Here is a 19,925-nt window from a genome sequence, read left to right on the forward strand (position 1 = left end):
GCTGCCCGGGGTGCAGGGCGATGCTGGCCAGCCCGGGCCCCGCCAGGGAGGGCGGTGGCCGCGCCCCCGGCGTAGGGGTGACCTTTCCTATCCCCCCCCCGCAAAACTTCCTCAGGACGAGCGGGGATTTTCCCTGGTGCCGAGACGGTGCCCGCGGGAGGGTCGCTGTGACCCCCCGAAGCAGTCGGGGGCACACCGCAAGCTCTGCTCGCCTGTGTTGTGGGTTGCCGCATTGTTCGAGACAGTGAGACATGAGAAACGGTCGCCTCTCTGGATGTGGTCAGTGCGGTGTCACTTTGAAGATCCTCCTGAAATCCTTTTCAAACGCCGTGAGTTGTCCTGTTGCTGTTGCTATAGGGCGGCTCGAGGGGTTCGAAAGCGAGTTTGGTTTTGAAGGACCCGAGTGTGGCCGGTGGTCGGGCTCTTGCTCTCGGGAGGAAGCCTGGAAGGAAGGATGCGCTGGCTGGGAGTGCTGCCCGCAAGTTTTGTCTGCGCGTGCAGAGGGGGAGGAATTTCTCTTCTGATGTTTTCTCTTTGTATTTCCTCTGGACAGTGACCAGAAGCAGCAGGAGCAATGGAGATGCAGTCCTACTACACCAAGCTCCTGGGGGAGCTCAATGAGCAACGGAAGAGGGACTTTTTCTGCGACTGCAGCATTATTGTGGAAGGCAGGATCTTCAAAGCACACAAGAACATTTTGTTTGCCAACAGCGGCTACTTCCGAGCCTTACTGATTCACTACATTCAAGACAGCGGACGACACAGCACTGCTTCCTTGGACATTGTTACTTCAGAGGCCTTTTCCATCATCTTAGATTTCCTTTATTCAGGGAAGCTGGACCTCTGTGGGGAAAATGTTATCGAGGTCATGTCTGCAGCTAGCTACCTGCAGATGACTGATGTGGTTAACTTCTGCAAAACGTACATCAGGTCATCTCTAGATATCTGCAGGAAAATAGAGAGAGAAGCTGCTTTCTATCAGGCTGATAGTGGAAGCTCCAGTTCTGCCAGAGAAGGCACCTCTTATGGTACAAAGAACCAGTGCTCGGCCTCCGTCTCTTCTCTGCAAGAAAAGGAAAGGCTTTCAGATTGTCAGAGAGATCCTCCCTGCGGTGAATGCAGCAGCTGCCACCCCTTAGAACTTGTGGTGAGAGACCCCGTCAGCAGCGACTCCCCTGACGACCTTAATTCTTCACTGCCCAAAGGGGTGGAACCCAAAGTAGAGTTTGACTCGGACGAAGTGGAAGTGGAAGTGAGTGAACGACTACAGCAGTATCCAACTCCCCTGTCTCTTGAGCAGATGGAAGAGGGGCTGCACAGCGGTCAGGCTGTGGACCTGGCCTGCAATAACTATCATATGAAGCAGTTCCTGGAGGCCCTGCTGCGCAATAGCACCGCTCAGAGAAAAGACGATGTAGTCCATCACTTTGTTCGTGGTTTTGAGGGTAGGCCAGAGGATGCAGGGGTGGCCATGAGTTCCATGATGGACATTCACAGCGACTGGTACGGTGAAGATACAGGTGAGATGAGAATCCCTGTGCCTGTGGAATAGTGGTGTGAAGGTGGAGGAAGTGCTTGATTATACATAAAAGGCTTTTGTTGTTTATTGAACAGTTGATTTTCAGTTGCTGTTTAGTGTACTTTACAGGAAGGTATTGCTGAATTTTATGCCATAGTGAAACAAACTATAGTTCTGGACTTCAAAAGAAAGCTGCACTCATTTTTCAGTGCAGTAGTTTAAAGGTAGGTTTTTCTGATTTAAAACCTAGCTCGTATTGAATTCCAGACTATTTCACCATCAAATAATATTATTTGGGAAAATACTGCAGTGGAGGATAAACATAAAAAAGAGAAACTCTACATCATAAATTTGTTAGTGTGTGAAGGCTTCTTATAAATTCAGAAGGATGGTTCGAGAAAACTTCAAGACAGGTGTGTTATAGAAATGGAGAGACAAAATTCCATATTATCTCACATACAACATGCATCTTTTCCCCACAAAATAGCTGCTGGAAACTGAAGTGTGCATTGTATGCAAGAACTAGAGTAAGAGCAGGCTCTGTTGTGTGCTGGGTGAGACGAAATAGAATTTGCAGTGATCTGCAGGGACACAATGAGCAGGCTGGCTCCCTGGCTGCTGCTACTCTGTTACTACAAGGGGAGTATTTTTTTTTTTTTTTAACATCCTGTCTTTCAAAACCAAAGCATGTATTACATTCCAAGCTGTGTTGTATGTGAAAAAAGATGGTATTTACTGATGCTTCTAATGGAGTTTCTACCAGCTGGCCAGTTGCTGGGCGGCTGATGTTTGTTTGCTTGTTTCAAACTTCAGATGTCAGAAATCCGTTAATTTTATTCAATACTAAGTACTACTTGAATTTTTGCTGCTAACTTTCTCTATTATATATCCTATCAGGTAAGAGTATTGGAAACCTTAAAAGTTTGCTCAGTATTGAATAAAACTGGATTTACCTTTTCCTCCAGAGGCAGACGCCCTTCTCCAGTGCTGATCATCAGGGCTGCTGCTTGTGCTTTCACTAGCCCAATGCATGCTGGGATGTTTCAGCATCAGCAGGAAGGCTATGTAGCAGCAACTTCAGGGACCTGAAGAAGAAGAAGAAAAAGCTCATGTAAATATAATATACACATTTCCTGAAATGGATATTAAGGATTTGGGGCTTTCATCTGCTTGTAGTAAATTGGATCACTATTTCTTTTCCCAGATACTAGCTTTACTTCTTAAAAACTGTCGTCTTAGGGTCCTATTCCTTGGCTGATACACATGTCAGTTCTTATGGTGATTTAATATGCCAGTTAATGAATAATGGGATAAACAATAAAAATTTAACTTTTAACATATATTTAGAAGGTAACCCTACATTCATGCCACCTCTAGCTCAAGAACACCAGGTCCATGTCTTTTGCTCAATGAACCAACATTCATCTGGCAGAAGTCATTAACTGTACGTCAGTTGTTTAGAATAACTGAAAAAAAATGTTAGTGTAATATGATACTGTCAACAAATCTTATCTTTTGCTCCCAGAATGATGTAGTAAAGTGGAGAACTCTACCTAACACAGTAACATTGGTGTCCCATTCATGTTTTTCAGGTAATTTTTTTTTTAGATTTTATTAATTTTGCATTAAAAGTTAAATCCATATAAACCCTAAAGCTCTTCAGTAATTAACAATATGCATTGGAAATCTGAGACTAGAAATGTATCACTTAAACCAGGGAGGAGAGGAAATTGCTGTCTTTAGGATTCTTACTCTTGTGAAAATTGATTGTTTTAACATTTTAAAGTAGGACAGAAAACTCTTCTTTTCACTGGTTTAGGTGCTTTTGTTATCAGCATTTTCAAGCATACTCTTTTTTTTCTGAATCAGTGCGTAAAACAACAACCCCACCTTCTGATCTTTTAATGTACTTCTCATTGTGGTTATTTCATACAATATACTAATTTTCAGTCGTATGTCAGTTGCTATAACTAAGTTCAGTGCTGCCCATTTTGACTTCATATGTAATCTTCAAATTCAGTGAGCAATTTTGGCATCGTCTCACCTTAGACATTTTATTTATGTTTATTATTTGTGTTTGCCTACTCTGAATCTTTTTCTTAGTTCTGTAGAAAGACTTGGACTTCAGTGGGGCACAGGCATAATTGCCCTCTTGGGAAGGTCCTTCTTTTTTAAATTGTGGCATGTTGTAGGTGCAGATGGTAAAAATTCTCTGCTGCTATTTGTGCCCTTTAAGACTAGCTTCCAGTGCATCTTTTTTAAAAGGAAATGTAGACAGTAACAGGACATTTTCAAAGGATGGAATATGAAAGGTAGTTTAAAGAGCATTGCTTCCAAAACAAATTTTGGCAATTTAAACTAGGTTTTGCGAAATTTATGTCCATCCATCTCCAGCCAAATAAGCTTAAAGACTGGACTGTATGTCTACATATGGTCTCATTTTTTCAAGGAGACTGAGCACCTCTAGCTCCATAAACTCTTTCAAAAGAGCATTACGTTAGAAACAGAACAAAAATTCCAAGTAAAGCAGAAACAGTGGAAAAGATGCAAGTATTCTGGCCCAGCTTGCAGGCAAGGAGAGTAAGAGGCCAGCTTAGGTAACTGTGCCATATTGTCTAAAATAATATGTTTTATTTTTAAAAGGTGATGTGTTAGTTGTGCCAATCAAGCTCCACAAATGCCCATTCTGTCCCTACACGGCTAAGCAGAAGGGAATACTAAAACGGCACATCCGCTCCCACACAGGCGAAAGACCCTATCCCTGTGAGACATGTGGCAAGCGCTTCACCCGGCAGGAGCACCTTCGGAGTCATGCTCTGAGTGTAAGTTTATTGTAAGCAGCTAGCTGTCAGAGGAGTAAAGATAGATAAGCTGATATCTTCAGTGCTTCTCATTCACTCCACTGACCTGTGTAAGTGGGGGGGGGGGGTGAACACACACATCAAGTTTTGAATGATGGTTGTTTTGAAGTATAGTCTTCAGCCAACAGAACAGACTACCTCAGTGGTTAAAGCTACGAGACTGATATTTGATACAACAGTACTATTTTAGTCCACACCCTTTGTTATTTCAAGGGAATCTTCTGTCTTTTAAGTTTGGCTTTAGACACTGTTCTGTCTTGGAAAGATGAGGAAGATGGTATCCTAGGAGGGTCAGGGCGAGAACATGGGTCACCCGACTGACCATGACATTTTATTTCTTACTTCAGGTGCATCGATCAAATAAGCCAATTATCTGCAAAGGTTGCAGAAGAACGTTTACAAGTAGCCTGTCACAGGGATTACGACGCTTTGGCTTGTGTGACAGCTGCACATGTGTAACCACTACACATGAGGATTCCATGCCTATTAACCTGAGTTTGATGGAACCATCATCAGAAAGTCAAGAAAAGGGTGATACGGACAATGACTGGCCCATATACGTGGAATCTGGTGAGGAAAATGATCCAGCTGATGATGACGACGGTGATGGTGATGATAAACAAGAAATCCACAGGAGTTTATCAGACCGGGAGGCACTTATGTAGCAACAAAAGGAAGGTGGAAGGATTTAAAGCACCATCTCTGAGATTTGTCATTTTGCAGCAGAAAACTGCAGACTTATGCAGTTCTTTCAAGTGTTTTATTAGCAGATTCCATTTTTGATAAAACACAAGAGAAGAATTTAATTTTGAATTTTTTTTTTTAAGGTTCCAGTGCTGTGCACTAGCATTCTGAGGGAAATTTCCTGTCCTGGCTAAACAGAGGCTGGGTTCCTTGCAATCTCCATTTGTGCTTCTACAGCGGCTTTGAGGGAAAGAACATTTTTTTATAGATGAAATATTTCCATGTTCGTTTGATACTAAGTTTCCTCCCATAATGCTGCCACAGCCCCCACTGCTGATCTCAAAGGGGAGGCATCATCTAGGAAAAAAAATACATTTCATCATTAACTTTAGACTTCTCTAAACTACTTTAACATCTTCCCAGCTCAGTTATGATAGTCCTATATGTAGATCCTACTAGTTTATTTAACCTTAAGTTTAGAATAGTATTTGAGCTGGAAAGCAGGATAAACAACCAAGATAACAAGACCTGTGCTACAGATGGAAGTATATTCAGGAAAGAATCTTCACATATGCTTATTTACACGTGCTTCAGAGAGCAAGCCAATTTTCTGGGCAGCTTTTCTTTCGCTGCATCTCCTTGCTGGGGAGCAACAGAACTTGAGCTGTGGATCTTCAAGTCTGTCTTGAATGCTGTTAGATTTGGATTAAAAACTATCAAGAGTGACTCACAATCATGGAAAATATCATATCATCTAACAAGCACTGGTCTCAAGCAAGATTAAGTGCACTATCGTCCTGTTTTCATCCTTTTAAAGTAGAAGTTATGATGTTAGTAGACTAGAAATGTGGTAACTTCCAGAATTCCAGTTATATTAGCAACAGATCTAATTATTTAAACTACTATAACTAAGGGGCAATTCCAAAGAAAAATCTGAACTACACATTAAATATTCCTGTAAACCACACTTAAAGCAGTCAAGCAAGTATCCATGTGAAATATGCTATAGCCTCCCCATATGCAAATCCTTTTCTTTTCCTTGTGTGTGTGTGAGAGAGTTTTTTTTCCTTCTTAGTCTTTGGCGATTGCCATGATGGTTTACATTGTCTACTGAATTCATCCAAGTGCTCTCTAAAATTCCAACTTGGACCCTGCATTCTCCCTGTGGGATAGGTGCAAATTAGTTTGTGAAGGTGATGAGGTCACTGTATTCAGTTTACCTCTCCAGTAGTGAATTGCTGTAAGCTATAGAAATTAAGCTGGGAAACTCAGGTTGGGGGGAGCTCATGGATAAGCTACTTCTAAACTTACTACTAATGAGGAGACAATGTTGGAGGATTCTATGAAGTCAAAGTGCATGTTCTACATAGATGGCCCTTTCTTACTATCTTGTTCATAAGTGTTTAGTGAAAAGGTATATTGTATAGGAGTTTCATTCTGGATCAAATGTTAGAACAGAAGATTGAAGCCAGATGTTGGTGTTAAAAAAAGATCGTCTCGCTTAAAGAAAATGTTAGTTTTATATTTTGAGGGAAGACATTGCATTGGGAAAAACGAAATAGAACATTTCTATAAAAAAGCAGCTAATTTAACCAGTTATTTTCTGTATACCTTGTGCTTTTATTTCAAAGATTGAATGAGAACATTGTAGCCTGCAATTCAGCTTCTCTATCTGCTCCATCCTATAGTGAAGCAATAATTCTGTTATGTCACACTTTATTTTGAACAGAAGTGATTATGGTATCACAAATGTAGCATTATGACTTCATTGCAAAATCAAGTAGGATGAGGAAAGAAAAAAAAAAGCTTTTGTTTAAACAGGTCACTTTTTAATTATTTAGTGAAGTAGTGAGAAATTAAAAAAATAAGTGAAAGATAAATAGATCTATTTGATAAATCTCCCCAGAATCAACATTTCTTTAAACGCTACCTTCTCTGCCTGTGTGCGCATCTCTGTCTGGGTTTATGTTGTCTGATTTAAATTGAGTGGTGCAAAATACTAAAGGGATGTTGTTTGTAAACAGACTTTGTTACAAATCCTCCTAAATAATTATTTCAAATAATTTGTAAATTGATGTTAGAGATATCTGAACAGATATATCACAGTTGTACCAAGAAGACTGTTAGTACTAGGTTAGATTTTTCAAAAGAACCTGTCACCCAGCAGACACTTAAATAAAGCAGTGAGATTTTCAAAAGCATCCTAAACGGTTTCTATTAGGTGCCTTTATGGCATCTAAGCTCTTTGGAGAATCCTACTCTATTTTTAGGTGCCAAGCACTTTTGAGAATCTCACCCTCCAGGTGGATTTTTAAATCACGCAAGTCACTTTTGAAAATTCTGCCTATAGTCCTATAGGGTTTATCTCTAATTACTTCATTATTTCTGCTTAGTCAACCCAGCTTCATAGTGGTATTTTCTGAGATTTGATTGTCAGATAGGGGAAGGACTTTTATGTGTGGAGATGTTTGAAAAGAAATCCTCATATGTAGGACTGTTGAGGGCTATATTGTATAATGAACGTGGGATAGGAATGTAAATAGTGACTCTAACTAACCTTTAATGAATAGGCAAGCTGATCTTTATGGTCAATCTGACAGAGAGATGCCACCTTCTTGTAAATATTTTAGAGGCCATTAGACTTGGAATATCAGTTGAATATGGTACTGGCTAATGAGCTATGATTGAGCTTTCTGGTGATTATTCAAAGAAAGCTGCATAGCTGTGGCGAGACATGTACTAGTGAACTCTGAAATTGTGGAGACCTCCAAAGGAGGGAATTCATTGCTCTTGTGAAGGTCTATATGTCCAAATTTAAGAGGTGACCTTCAACAATTCTATTTCAGCCTGTTTTCTTTGGTCTTAGAGATTTTTCTTGTGTGTCTCGTGCATAGAGAATGGACCTGTATTAACTTTTGTGTAATGTGGGGGGAAAAGGGGTGGGTGGGAAAGACATTCAATTCACATACCATTTGAAAGTAACCACCAAAATTGCTATTTCCTGTTCTGTCATATTGTGCTGCTTTGTTTTTCAGTGGGCCTTGCTTCAGCCTTTGTATTTAGTAGAAAAAGATGTACTTTATTCACTTTCTTGTGATAGATGTTCATGTAAATCTGTTTTCTGTGCTTCCCACCCAGTACCATGATGTTTCCCTGAAACCTTCCTTTGAGAATTCAGCCTTTGCAAGCTTTGAGGAAATGATCTATCTGTTCTAAAAGAATATTCATATGGTGCTTAATGAAGACTCAAATGACTGTTTTTAGGTGTCTAGTTTCTAATGTGATCTTTTTTCTCTCAAAGTTTTTAAAAGGTCATGGAAACTACATATCTTAAACTTCTTCATAATTCCTGATGTATTCCTGTAATTCCTGATCCATTCCTGATCTTTGTTCAGGAATGGATATCTTAATTTATTTCTGCACATAATTGCAGTGTTTTTCACTGAAGAAATGCATGCTGCGGAGATATCAATAGTGCATTTCACTTCCTGGTGCAAGACCTGATTTAACCTTAAAAATAGTAATCTTCCAAAATTGAATAACTTTGTTTGTTTGATACTTGAAAAGCAATTTGATAGCTGGAGTCTGAACCTAGTCTACCTTTTAATTAACCCAAACTCCTGTAAGATGAACCTTGTTTACATAGGTGAGCTTACTACATTATTGGATACTGAAGCAATCTAAAAGTTATTGGCCCTTTCTAGAAATAAACTATTTGAGGTAGTGATTCTTGTATTTTACAAAACATACACAAATTGACTGCATAAATTGTTGAAATTTCAAGGCTTTTACTCCATTTTTAATTTCTGGAAATTCAATCCATTTGTTGCTGAAAATGGACCATGTGTAAATAAAAATCCAGTCTTTAGTGGGAAGCAAATAAAAGTCTAATCAGTATCAAAAGTATAATCGGGTATTACTCCTAACTGACTTTCCTTACCTATTTTTATGATTTTGGTATCATTCTTTTTTTTTTTTTTTGTCTTTTCCCCTCCTCTGTAGCAGTATGAGGAGTGGGCAGCATGCTGCCAAGAAAGCACTGAAACTGGCTACACAGCAAGTGGTGTCATATGCATATCATAAACTTGGAGAGAGAGAGAGATTTTTTTCCCCCTTATCTTCCCCAGTGGTGACAAACTTGTATGTTACAAAAATAACAGTAGTACATTTAAGAAAATCCAAAACAAGTATTATTTTAAATGTGTTTATATTAAGTGAACAGTTAAGAAATACACTTTACTTTTCACTAGTTTTCTTTTTGCATTTCTTCCATGTCAAGAATGAATGTGTTATATTATGGTTATATTATAACTCTAATGCTACAGCATTGGAGTTGCAAACATCACATAGGAATTGCACACATTTTTAAATGAACCATTATCATTTGCTAACAGGTGGAAACATATTTGTTGGCTATACACTGCATAAAAGTTTGTCTGTCTTCACAGGACTAAAATTTGGGGTTAAACCTAAAAGTTGATAATACGCTTCTGCACTATGGCATGCATAATTTTATTTTGTGGGTTGTTTTCCTCCTTCACCTTCTTAGAAAGTGGAAAGTACAATATAATGCAGTATGACCAATACAAATAAGTTTGGTGGTTGATTGAGGTTTCAGTTCTGGAACTTTCAAGTTTAGACTTACTATGTGTGTGGAATTGTTACAAATCTTTTAAAGACTTCAGCTGTTCTTAAATGAAAATTTGGTAGTTAAGGAAATGGAGTCATGATCCTGTCACTGGCTCTCCCATGTACAGATTGTAGTAGGATTCAGGCCACCACTATGGTGGTGGTGTTACTATTGCCCGGGCAAACTTGAATGTTTAGTTAGGAAGGCTCCTGACAATGACTAAAGCAAGTACTTGCTCTTTTAAATTAAACTTCTATTTTAAATCAGTGTAAGCACAGTCACAAATTAAATATGACAGTTACATTACATAGTGATTTAAACACCATCCCAAAATAGAGAAGCAGTATTCTACATTCAAAACTATAGACCTGCAAAAACATTTGCAGAACAGTTTTGATTTAAAATTAGAATTACTAAAATATGTGAGTTTAGGTTTCTTACATACCTGTAGCTACAGTCCTATAAAGACTTAAATACATACTTGATTGAGTGGCTGTATGCAACATGGAACTAATCAGGCATGAAGTTAAGCATGATTGTATTTTATTTTTTTTTTTTTTTTTTTTTTTTTTTTGGAACACTAGGGGCCAGATCAGAAATAGTCCTTCAGGTATTTTTGAACAGTAAGATTTAGTTTGTATTGAAATTTCAGTTACTTATGTACCTCTGAAACTGAAGTTTATTATGTGAATGCTAAGTTAATGTTGGTGTCATTGATTGTGCCAATGATATTCTAATTATTTTATTACTGTTTGAGCCCAAATAACTAATAATGAGAGAGATTAAATATCCCATATACTGTTCAAATAGAAATTTTAAATTGTTTGCTTTAGAAATGCTCTATTTTTATTTTTTTTTTTAAGTTTTATTGTTGGAGCAGGTAGATAATGTTGCATCTTTTACTGGATCAACAAATAATTTAGAATATTTCCATTTTGGGGACTCATTAGCTTCTATATTAAACTGAGAGACTGTTAAACCACCCAAAAGTTAAGCCAGCATCTAATATCAGAAGCTTTTTGACCTGAAAGCACCTATATTTGATCCAGCCAAGTACCTTTTAAGGTCTTCAAGGCATGGGTCTCAAAGTCAATATACGGTTTATCTTTATGGAGCCCAATATGAAATCAGAATTATACACTTTAGTGTACTTGCTGATCCAGTAAAGGCTGTTTTCTGCCTTTCCACTTTTGAAGGCCAGCATGACAACAAGTATTTTTTGAATATTAGGGTTAAATCAACTTCTTGAAACAGATGAGTTGGTTAACTAAACCAAATCTTCCTGATGTATGACAGTAATAAATATGAAGCATGCTTAGTTACAAAAGATAAGCAAACAAATGTGGAGGAAGTTCTTCAGTTATCCCTACTTTTTCTGTAAGTCTCCAACTTCTGTTATATTTTCACTGTTTTAAATAGTACTTTCAGTTGAATACACAGTTAAAAACAGGAGAGAAATGCGACTTTTTAAAAATGCCTTGGTATTTTTATTATTATGTAACAGCAAGGTAAGATACAGTTTTTTAAAAATGAAATACTAAGGCAACCCTTTCTCTTGAGGAGAGAGAGGGAACTGACATCTAATCGATTATACCCTGGTTCCATAAGCATTTAGGGACAATAGTTTTATGTGGAACACTAGTCTCACTGTGCAGCTCTAACACTAGGATCTTTTCAGTGTCTGACAAAAGATTACTGCACAGTATTTAAACCTTTCATTGTGCAATAGGAGAAGTGCTAGCCAGGCAGACCTTTGGAGATCTTAATACTGGAAAAGTTCCAGTGGTCACTAATGGGAAAGCAGCACTGACATTTTATCATTAGCTGATAGGTTTCCAAGTGTATTTGTCCCTCTGATACTGATGTGTGTGTGTGTGTGTGTGTGTGCGCGCGCGCGCGTGTGTGTGTGTATCAGGGTGGCTGATTTAAAAGTTAATTAAACCAAAGTTGAAAATTTGTGTATACCACCAACATATAGCAGCAATTTACCCTTTTTAAGGGGTGGGAAACAAATCTTTAAGTGCTTTTTTGTAACTTTTTTTCTACAGTGGTGCATTACTGAATTTGTCTTTATTGTATGTTAAATTGTATATGTATTATATGTTTATATTGTTGTATGTAGTCCAGTTCTTTTATAGTTAAAGAACAGAAAACTCAAATATCTAACAATAAAAAATGTGGCATGTTTTTATTTTCTTTTTGCATAGACAGCTTGTGTACTGCCTGAAGTAGATGGCTGAAGTTACTCTGTGCAATGTTCCAAGTTAGTACCTGTTCAGGAGACAGCAATTAGGAGACTAAATGAGTATGTCAGCTCACTAGGGCTGCGCGAAATTTCGTTGGCTGTTTCATTTGAACTCATTTCAAGCTCAAAGAAGCTACAACAAAATAAAGGGCTTCAAAACAGCCTCGAAACAAAACAAGGGTAGTTGAAATGTTTCAAGTTTCGAAGCAGTCAGCTAGGTTGTGGGGAGAGGGGAGAATGAGGGCTATACTCCCAGTGGCTCTGCAGCCCCAATGTGGCTCAGCCCAACAGGGAGCAGGCACCATTCCTTTGTATATGCGAACACATAGCAGTGATTGGGTGCTTAAGACCATCTTACATTAGTCCGTTTTGCCAAAAAAGGTAGCCCTGACATAAGCTCTTGCAGGAATGGATGTTGGAAAGAAAAAATTGCTATTAAGGGTAAACTACTGTTTACATTCTCTTTCCATCACAATCAATACCTGATTACTAATTATGGGATTGGTACTTTTAAAATATTCTGTATCTAAAGAAGAGTTGTTAATTGTAATTGCTAATACTGACAGTTTGTGTTTCAGTATCACCCACCTCTTCTCGAAAGTTACAAATAGTAACTTTGGGCAGTGTAAAAAAATATATTACTCAACTAGATCTTTTCCCCCAGTTTTTTGCTACTGCTTAAGCAACAAAGGCAATATTTTATTAGTGTTTTTTAAATTTGTGTTTATGCAATGGCATTCATCCCACAAAGGAAATCTTTCCAAATGACATACTAAAATAACTTAACCCACTAAAAAGTTTCAACCCATCCAGTGGCATAACGTGACAACTTTTAGCAACACATCAGTAATGCATGATGATTTAGAACAGTGATTTTCAATCTTTTTCATTTGTGGACCCCTAAAAATTTTGAATGGAGGTGCGGACCCCTTTGAATTGTGAATGTGGGGATTCACATACTTTTGTTTGATCATAGTCATCTTTTGTGGACCCCTTAGACAGTCTGTGGAGCACAAGTTGAAAACCACTGATTTAGAAAATAAACTGAATAATACAATTACCTACTGAAACTTCAGAGGACTTTAGGAAGGCCGAACATAAATACACCAACAGTAGGAATTTGGCCATCACTTTGGGCCAAGACAGTTTAGCTGAAAAAAAGTGCCCTGATGAAGAGTGTTCAGAATCCCTGTTGAAAGGCAGAACTGTATTAGTATCATGCTAGCGCATTGTTTCATGACTTGCTTTGAGGAAAGGTTGGCACTTACTGAAATTACATCACCACCCAGGGCTGTACCAGTATTTTTTAATCAAATACTGACAACAAGCAGCCTTGCTTAGATTGTGATATCTATCAAGATCCTGAAATGGAGTGGGTGGTACACCTATACAGGTGAACCTTTGCCAAGCCAATCGGATGATTCCTTTCATATTGCCCAGGTTTATAAATATAACGTTTAATTTTTGATAGTAGTTCTTGTTTGGCCCTCTGTGGAATGGATGTTTCTTCTTGCCAGTCTCACCTCCTACAGCAACTGAATGAGCAAACGCAGGCAAGGCTTATTCTGTGACTGCAGTATCCTGGTTGAGGGGAAAGTCTTCAATACACATCGAAATGTGCTGTTTGCCAGTACCAGCTATTTCAACATGCTTTTTTCCCAGAGCTCAAAAGACACTAGCTAGCCAACAACAGCTACTTTTCATATGTTCTCCCCTGATACTTTCATAGTTTCATAGTTGGTAGGGTCTGAAGGTACCTGAGTAGATCATCAAGTCCGACTCCCTGCCATAGGCAGGAAAGAACGCTGGGGTCAAACAACCCCGGCAAGGTGTCTGTCTAGCCTCCTTTTGAAGACCCCCAGGATAAGAGCGAGCACCACTTCCCTTAGAAGCTGGTTCCAGGTCCTAGCCGCCCTGACTGTGACATAGCACCTCTTGATATCTAACCTGAATCTACTCTCGGTCAACTTATGGCCGTTGTTTCTTGTTATTCCTGGTAGTGCTCAGAGGAACAGAGACTCCCCCATAGCCTGATGGTCCCCCTTGGCCAGTTTGTAAATGGCTACCAGATCACCCCTCAGCCTTCTTTTGTGGAAGCTGAACAGGTTCAGGTCCCGTAGCCTCTCCTCGTAGGGCCTGCCCTGCTGCCCCCTGATCATGTGAGTGGCCTCCTCTGGACCCTCTCCATGTTCTCCACATCCCTCCTGAAGTGTGGCGCCCAGAACTGGATGCAGTACTCCAGCTGCGGCCTGACCAGTGCCGCATAGAGGGGGAGGATCACATCCTTGGACCTGCTCGAGATGCATCTGTGGATGCATGACAAGGTGCAGTTGGCCTTCCTGACCGCGTCCCCACACTGCCGGCCCATGTTCATCTTGGCATCAATGATGACTCCAAGGTCCTTTTCTGCCTCTGCACTGGTGAGAAGGGAGTTCCCCAACCTGTAGGTATGGTGCTGGTTCTTCCTGCCCAGGTGCAGCACCTTGCACTTGTCAGTGTTGAAACCCATCCTATTCTCGTCCGCCCACCCCTGTAACCTGTCCAGATCTAGTTGCAGCCTGTCTCTCTCCTCCAGCATGGCCACTTCTCCCCATGTTCTCCCGTGGTCATGCTGGACTTTGTGTATTCAGGCGCCTTATCCCTTACTGGTCAAAATATGATAGAGGTAATATCAGCTGCTAGCTACCTGCAGATGACAGATATCATCTGTGCTTGTAAGACATTTATTAAATCCTTACTGGACATCAGTGAGAAGGAGAAGGATTGCTACTTTGGACTTTCAGAAAAAGAGCTCAACACCAGTGAAGCCAAGAGTCCATGTTTATACAGGACAGAATGGACAGCAGTCCTCCACGCTTGGAAATGGACTCTGATCTTGGGGTGTCTGTGGTGGGTAGGAATTCCTGGAGTAATGGCACTTACTCTCCGGCTTCAGAAAGGAACACCAAATGATCTCACCTGACCAAACAGACTCAAAGAAGACATCCCATTAAAAAATGTATCAAACGTATTGGATTGTCACAGTCCTCTGACGTACCACCTTATAAATCATGGAAATACGGAGCTAGAGATGCAGAGCCAGTCAGTCACATTTCTCAATTTGTTGAGCAAGTCCAGCTTGATACAGAAGTTGACTCTGCCCATGTTGGGTATCAGAACGATTTGGGGTCAGAGTTGTTGCTAAAGAGTTTGCTAGTGCCCCAGTAGGAATGTGAATCACTTAGATAAGCCAGCAAATCTGAATCATCCAAATAGATGAGTTGTCTGCAAATATACCCACAATTTTAGGTGTCGGGGGAGTTGGATTGAAGGTAAAAGTAAACTAAATATTTACTACTTTGCTGTTGGGATTTTATATGATTTTTTTCTGCTGATGTTTTGTACCACGCCTGAAAACTCAACTCAACATCATCAGCTTTAGACATTGAAAAAAAAACCCAGTTATAGTAATGCACTAAACTTAAGCTTCAGTGTTATATTTTCAGATTGTTGATCATTCAGACATAACCAATACATCTTTACAATTACTTTGAATGCTTGATAAGTGAGATTCCATTAAGGTTTGTTACAATAAACAAATACTTTTTTGTCCAAAGAACTTGATAAAAAATGCTTTGTTGCCAGTCACTATTTGATAATCGATATCATCACGTCTCATTTTAGGATCCCCCTTTACATAATGACTGTTGCCTCACTGAAAACTTAAAAAAAATCCCTCTAGAAAGGATTTTTCTAATAGCAATTTCCTGCAATTATTGCTACCAAGGACAACTAACAGAAATGTGTACTAACTTAAAATGCCATGATTAGCAGTGTTACTCCAAACTACCACTGGAGAAGTCAAACTGATGGAATACCACATGAAAGAACAATCTGAGAGAAGAGTGTCTAGCAGAAAACCGAACAAATTTGCTGGTAATGAGTGAAAGAATGCACTGATATGTTTCTTCGACTTGCCCAGGATGAAAGCTAGCATTTAGGGAAGTCCAAGAGAGTCTTCAAACTTGAACTTGTCTTGGGTATACCCTAAATATAGCTGACAAATACATAATGCTCCTTCAGGAAACAATATGTGTTATTTACCCAAGGTCTTCACAGGGTTCTGGAAATGTGTAGGTACCACAGAGAAATTGTCATTCAGTTTTCACCAGTGTATATACCAATCCATTTTATATGAGCTTTACAAACAGAAAAAACATTGTACCAGATAGAACACCAGTTAGTGATTCTTTATTTTTTATAGTTCAGACAAGTGGTGCCCAACCTTTTCTTCCTGCTGCCAATTTTCTAGATGTATGGGGAGCATCGTGAGCCAGGTGACATGGATCCGTTGGTTGGGGATTGAGAACCCCTGGTTTAAGCACTCCATCCTTCCTATAAATTGACCAAACTTCTATCAATTGACCAAGAAAGTGTTGGAAAGTCAAAAGGAGGTGTCAATTTATAAACGTCGTAAGTGCTGTTCATCGTAACTCAAACATCGTAAAGTTGAGGACTGCCTATATTCTAAATATATCATACAGACTTTATTCCCCAACAACAAAAACAAGCAGGAAAAAAAGACAAAAGGTGTATTGTAATTGAGTTGCTCCAGCTACACAGAGGGTTTGATTCAGTTTTGAGGAACCTAAGCAAATCTGTATCCAATTTAGTGCCTAAACCTGAGCTTTTTGAAGAATCTTCCTCCAGATTTTATTTATTGAGAGGCAAATATTTTAAAATTCCTTGATATAAAACTTACAAGGGAAAGATATTATTAGCTATATATTGCTTTTCTCTCTTAATGGACGCCTTACCTTTTTTTTTTTCAATAATAAACATGTTGAAAGACCCACTGACCAGTCTTGAAGCTCCTGTGTCTAGTTCTTTTAAAAAGAAGCAGCTAATAAATCTCTTATAGTTACACAGCTCCTTTGTGAAGAGGTAATAGTTGGCTATTGCCTCAATTAAGCCCCAGTAGCAGTGTCTGTATACTGACTCTGAATTAGTAATGGAAAAAATTTTGCAAGAAAATACCTTCTGAATGCCTTCCATTGCTGCAGGCTACCCCCTTGTTTTGGCTATCACTTTGAGGTTCAATGGCTTCTTTTGGTGGTGTACTGAACTTTCAATGTAGGGCTCCAGAGAGAATGAGACTAGAAAATAGTCTTTAGCTTAGCAGGAAAGCTAAGAAAAGCAACACGCAACTAAAACCAGCTTATCACAGAATAAAATAGGCTTATAGCTTATGGTTCTGTTTAACGCACAGCAAGCAGCCATTTCACTGTTTCTCACCAAAAAACTGTTTAAGGAAATACAGATGAAAAATCTTGCATATGGCAATGCTATATCGATTTGAATTACTCTCCTGCTGAGACACAGAACAAACTGAAGCAAGCTTCTCAGCAAGGATAGGAATTGACTAGTTCCTTCTCTGTCTCCCCTGCTGACAGGAAGGCAAGAACATTTTTAACAGATTTCCACGAGGATTCTACAGTCCTTTAAGCAATCGAAAGGCTATAATAGTAGTCGATTCATTTCTGTGTATTGTCCATCACTAAGAAGACTACATGATGTAAAAAGGCAAGTTCTGAAATCTGTATTTTATCATAGGACCACCGGACTTGAAAGGGCCCTCTGGATGGTGGGTTCCAATCACATATTTGCACTTAACCTGTTTTCCAAAAGGGTCCAGGGGAGTTTTTTTTGACCTCTCTAGAACACAACCACCACATATAGCATTTGGCTCAAAAAGCAGTTTCATCAGTCTGACTTGTGTTATAGGTACATAGTCATGCCCTTCTTAGGTGCATGGCCAAATCTAATTTTCTTCCTTTCCCTGGATTGGGATAAACACATATACAAAATATCAAAATTCCCTTTTTGGTGTCTGGATTACTAATATACCAGGTACATTCCAATACTTGATGAAAAAGTCCTTTTTCACCCCATCTCATCAGCTGGCTCCTGTAGTTCTCTCATTACAGTCTGTAAATAGTCCCTTTCACTCTTTCTTGGTTGCATAGGTCCATACTATTTCGAGGCAGTCCCTTGTCCTCATTAGCATTTCTACAGGTCCTTTGCAGCATAGAATTAACAGCCACAGTACTGCCCTTCAAATCTCCAGATAGAAAGCTTGATTTTCCACCCAGGTAGCTTTCCGCCTTCTTCACCTTGCCCTCAGGCTAGTTACAGGACTGCAAGAGTCCAGACCTTAATGTGGCTGAGGATCAGAAACAAATGTACCAGTTCAGACTTGCTCTTGAAGGTCATCCTGCTATATTGCATTTGGCCAGGGGAGGTTGGCATGCTGTAGGCTGAAGAGTGAATGAAGACATGGAGGGCAGCAGGGAAGTCCTTTATTGAGAACAAAGGAACAGAGTTTCAGAATTCAAGTATGTTTCAGAAAGGAGAAACAATCTCTTATTGCCATTCTTTCAATGAATTTATTTTGTAATTATCTGCAATCACCAATACATTTTGAATGTAAGCAGAATTTATGTTTTATCTATCTTATTTCTTCTGATTGATTTATTAATTTTTGTCACAATCTGATGTTCATAACATCACAATTACTTTCATAATAGCAAAGGCAATGTCGAAAACCTTGGATTGTGTCAACACTAAAATACTTAATCTGGCAGGAGTTTAAGGTCAGCTAGCAAAGACACTTGTTTTGTATAAACACATTAGTAAAACTGGTAGTTCTTTAATGATGCTTCAAGTAGCTATGCTAGAAACTCAACATTGTTTGGAAAGATATGCAATTATCAATATTTCAGTTTTAAGGGAAAAAGGCTGTTAGAATTCTTCCTGACTTTCATAATCAAAATATAACTTAGAAATCAGAAAATCCAGTAACTTTGGTAAGCTTGATAACCTTCACTACAATTAGGAAGTTCAGTCATTGCTTTTTCCCATTAATAGGAAAGGCCTGAAATGTTTAAAAATTGACAGGACTATTTTGTAACAGATGCTATGAGGCTCAAGTGTCCATTCTGTACCCATATGGTGAAGCAGAAAGCAGACCTAAAGCATCATCTTCATTGTCACACGGTTTGGATTTGAAGAACAACTCTGATTGTAACATGATCATGGTGCTGTTGTTTTCAGAACACAGTGGTAAATGATAGTATAATTATATAACCCAGACATTGAAAATAAATGTATTGTACAGCAAGTGTTCAAATTAAGCATTACTTTCATGTTCCTGTCTAGAATAGCTCAGTGTTTCCCAGTGTTGCTTATCTTTCTATCACCCTCTTTTCCAGAAAAATGTTATAGCCCTGAAAGGACAAATATCTTCTAAACCTCATCATTTTGCCCAAACCTCAGTCCTGAACTGTGAAACGTCTGTTTCTACAGTTTTTTCCCCTTTGACTAAAGATTATTAATTAGCCAGAACTATGCATCTATTGACGCTTTGCATAGTTTATGATGATACTACCAGTCAAAACAAGATGACTGCTGATTTTCAGAGGGAAAAAAGTAGTTGCTAGCTCCTATTTTTCATTTCTTACCCTCAACAGAGTGGGTCATATCACTGTAATGGGAGACAGAGCGTTTCACCCCTGGCGTAGTTTGTCTCTATCTCTGACAGACATTATAAGTTCAAAGTTGTTTGGTGGCCCATGATTAAATGAACCAGTTGTCTCAGTAAGATTTCCACAAAAATCAACAATATTTATATGACTGACAATCTTGTTTAAAGTTAAGTACAGAGACTAAGGAGTAAATAGTATCACAGTCTACTGGGTCATCCAGGCTAGTAGGTAGAGCTGGGAGCTGAACCAGGGATTACAGAGGTGGCCATGGGTCAGAGCAACAGAGGGCAGATCTAAGTTCAAAGTCAAGGGGGTGGGAAGGGGTCAGGAGCCAAGAGTCAGAAACCAAATACCCAAACCAGGGACCACCCAGAATCAGGGGTCAGGTCAAGTAAAAAATCTGAAGCCTGAGAGGTTAGATGCACAATCAGGTATGCTAGAACAGAAGCCAGAGAAGTTACCA

At 39.1% G+C, this 19,925-nt stretch overlaps 1 protein-coding gene and 1 pseudogene across 1 annotated transcript; both read left to right on the plus strand.

Moving 5' to 3' along the window:
• Positions 1-240: 240 nt before the first annotated feature.
• On the plus strand, positions 241-11,885 carry ZBTB8B (zinc finger and BTB domain containing 8B). Its single transcript, XM_019547832.1, has 3 exons — positions 241-1,520; positions 4,163-4,341; positions 4,728-11,885. The coding sequence occupies exons 1-3, from the start codon at positions 575-577 to the stop codon at positions 5,043-5,045; spliced, it is 1,443 nt and encodes a 480-aa protein (XP_019403377.1). The 5' UTR covers positions 241-574; the 3' UTR covers positions 5,046-11,885.
• A 1,550-nt stretch (positions 11,886-13,435) lies between these two features.
• On the plus strand, positions 13,436-15,265 carry LOC109318347 (annotated as a pseudogene).
• Positions 15,266-19,925: the final 4,660 nt, after the last annotated feature.

Source organism: Crocodylus porosus, unplaced genomic scaffold, assembly GCF_001723895.1.
Source record: "Crocodylus porosus isolate Cpor-Errol unplaced genomic scaffold, CroPor_comp1, whole genome shotgun sequence".
Classification (NCBI taxonomy): Eukaryota; Metazoa; Chordata; order Crocodylia; family Crocodylidae; genus Crocodylus; species Crocodylus porosus.

Bases quoted from the DNA above. Each gene is read 5' to 3' on its own strand.
- ZBTB8B (XM_019547832.1), top strand. From the start codon at position 575: ATGGAGATGCAGTCCTACTACACCAAGCTCCTGGGGGAGCTCAATGAG. The intron at 1,521-4,162 runs GTGAGATGAGAA...TATTTTTAAAAG, and splicing joins CTGGTACGGTGAAGATACAG to GTGATGTGTTAGTTGTGCCA. The intron at 4,342-4,727 runs GTAAGTTTATTG...TTCTTACTTCAG, and splicing joins TTCGGAGTCATGCTCTGAGT to GTGCATCGATCAAATAAGCC.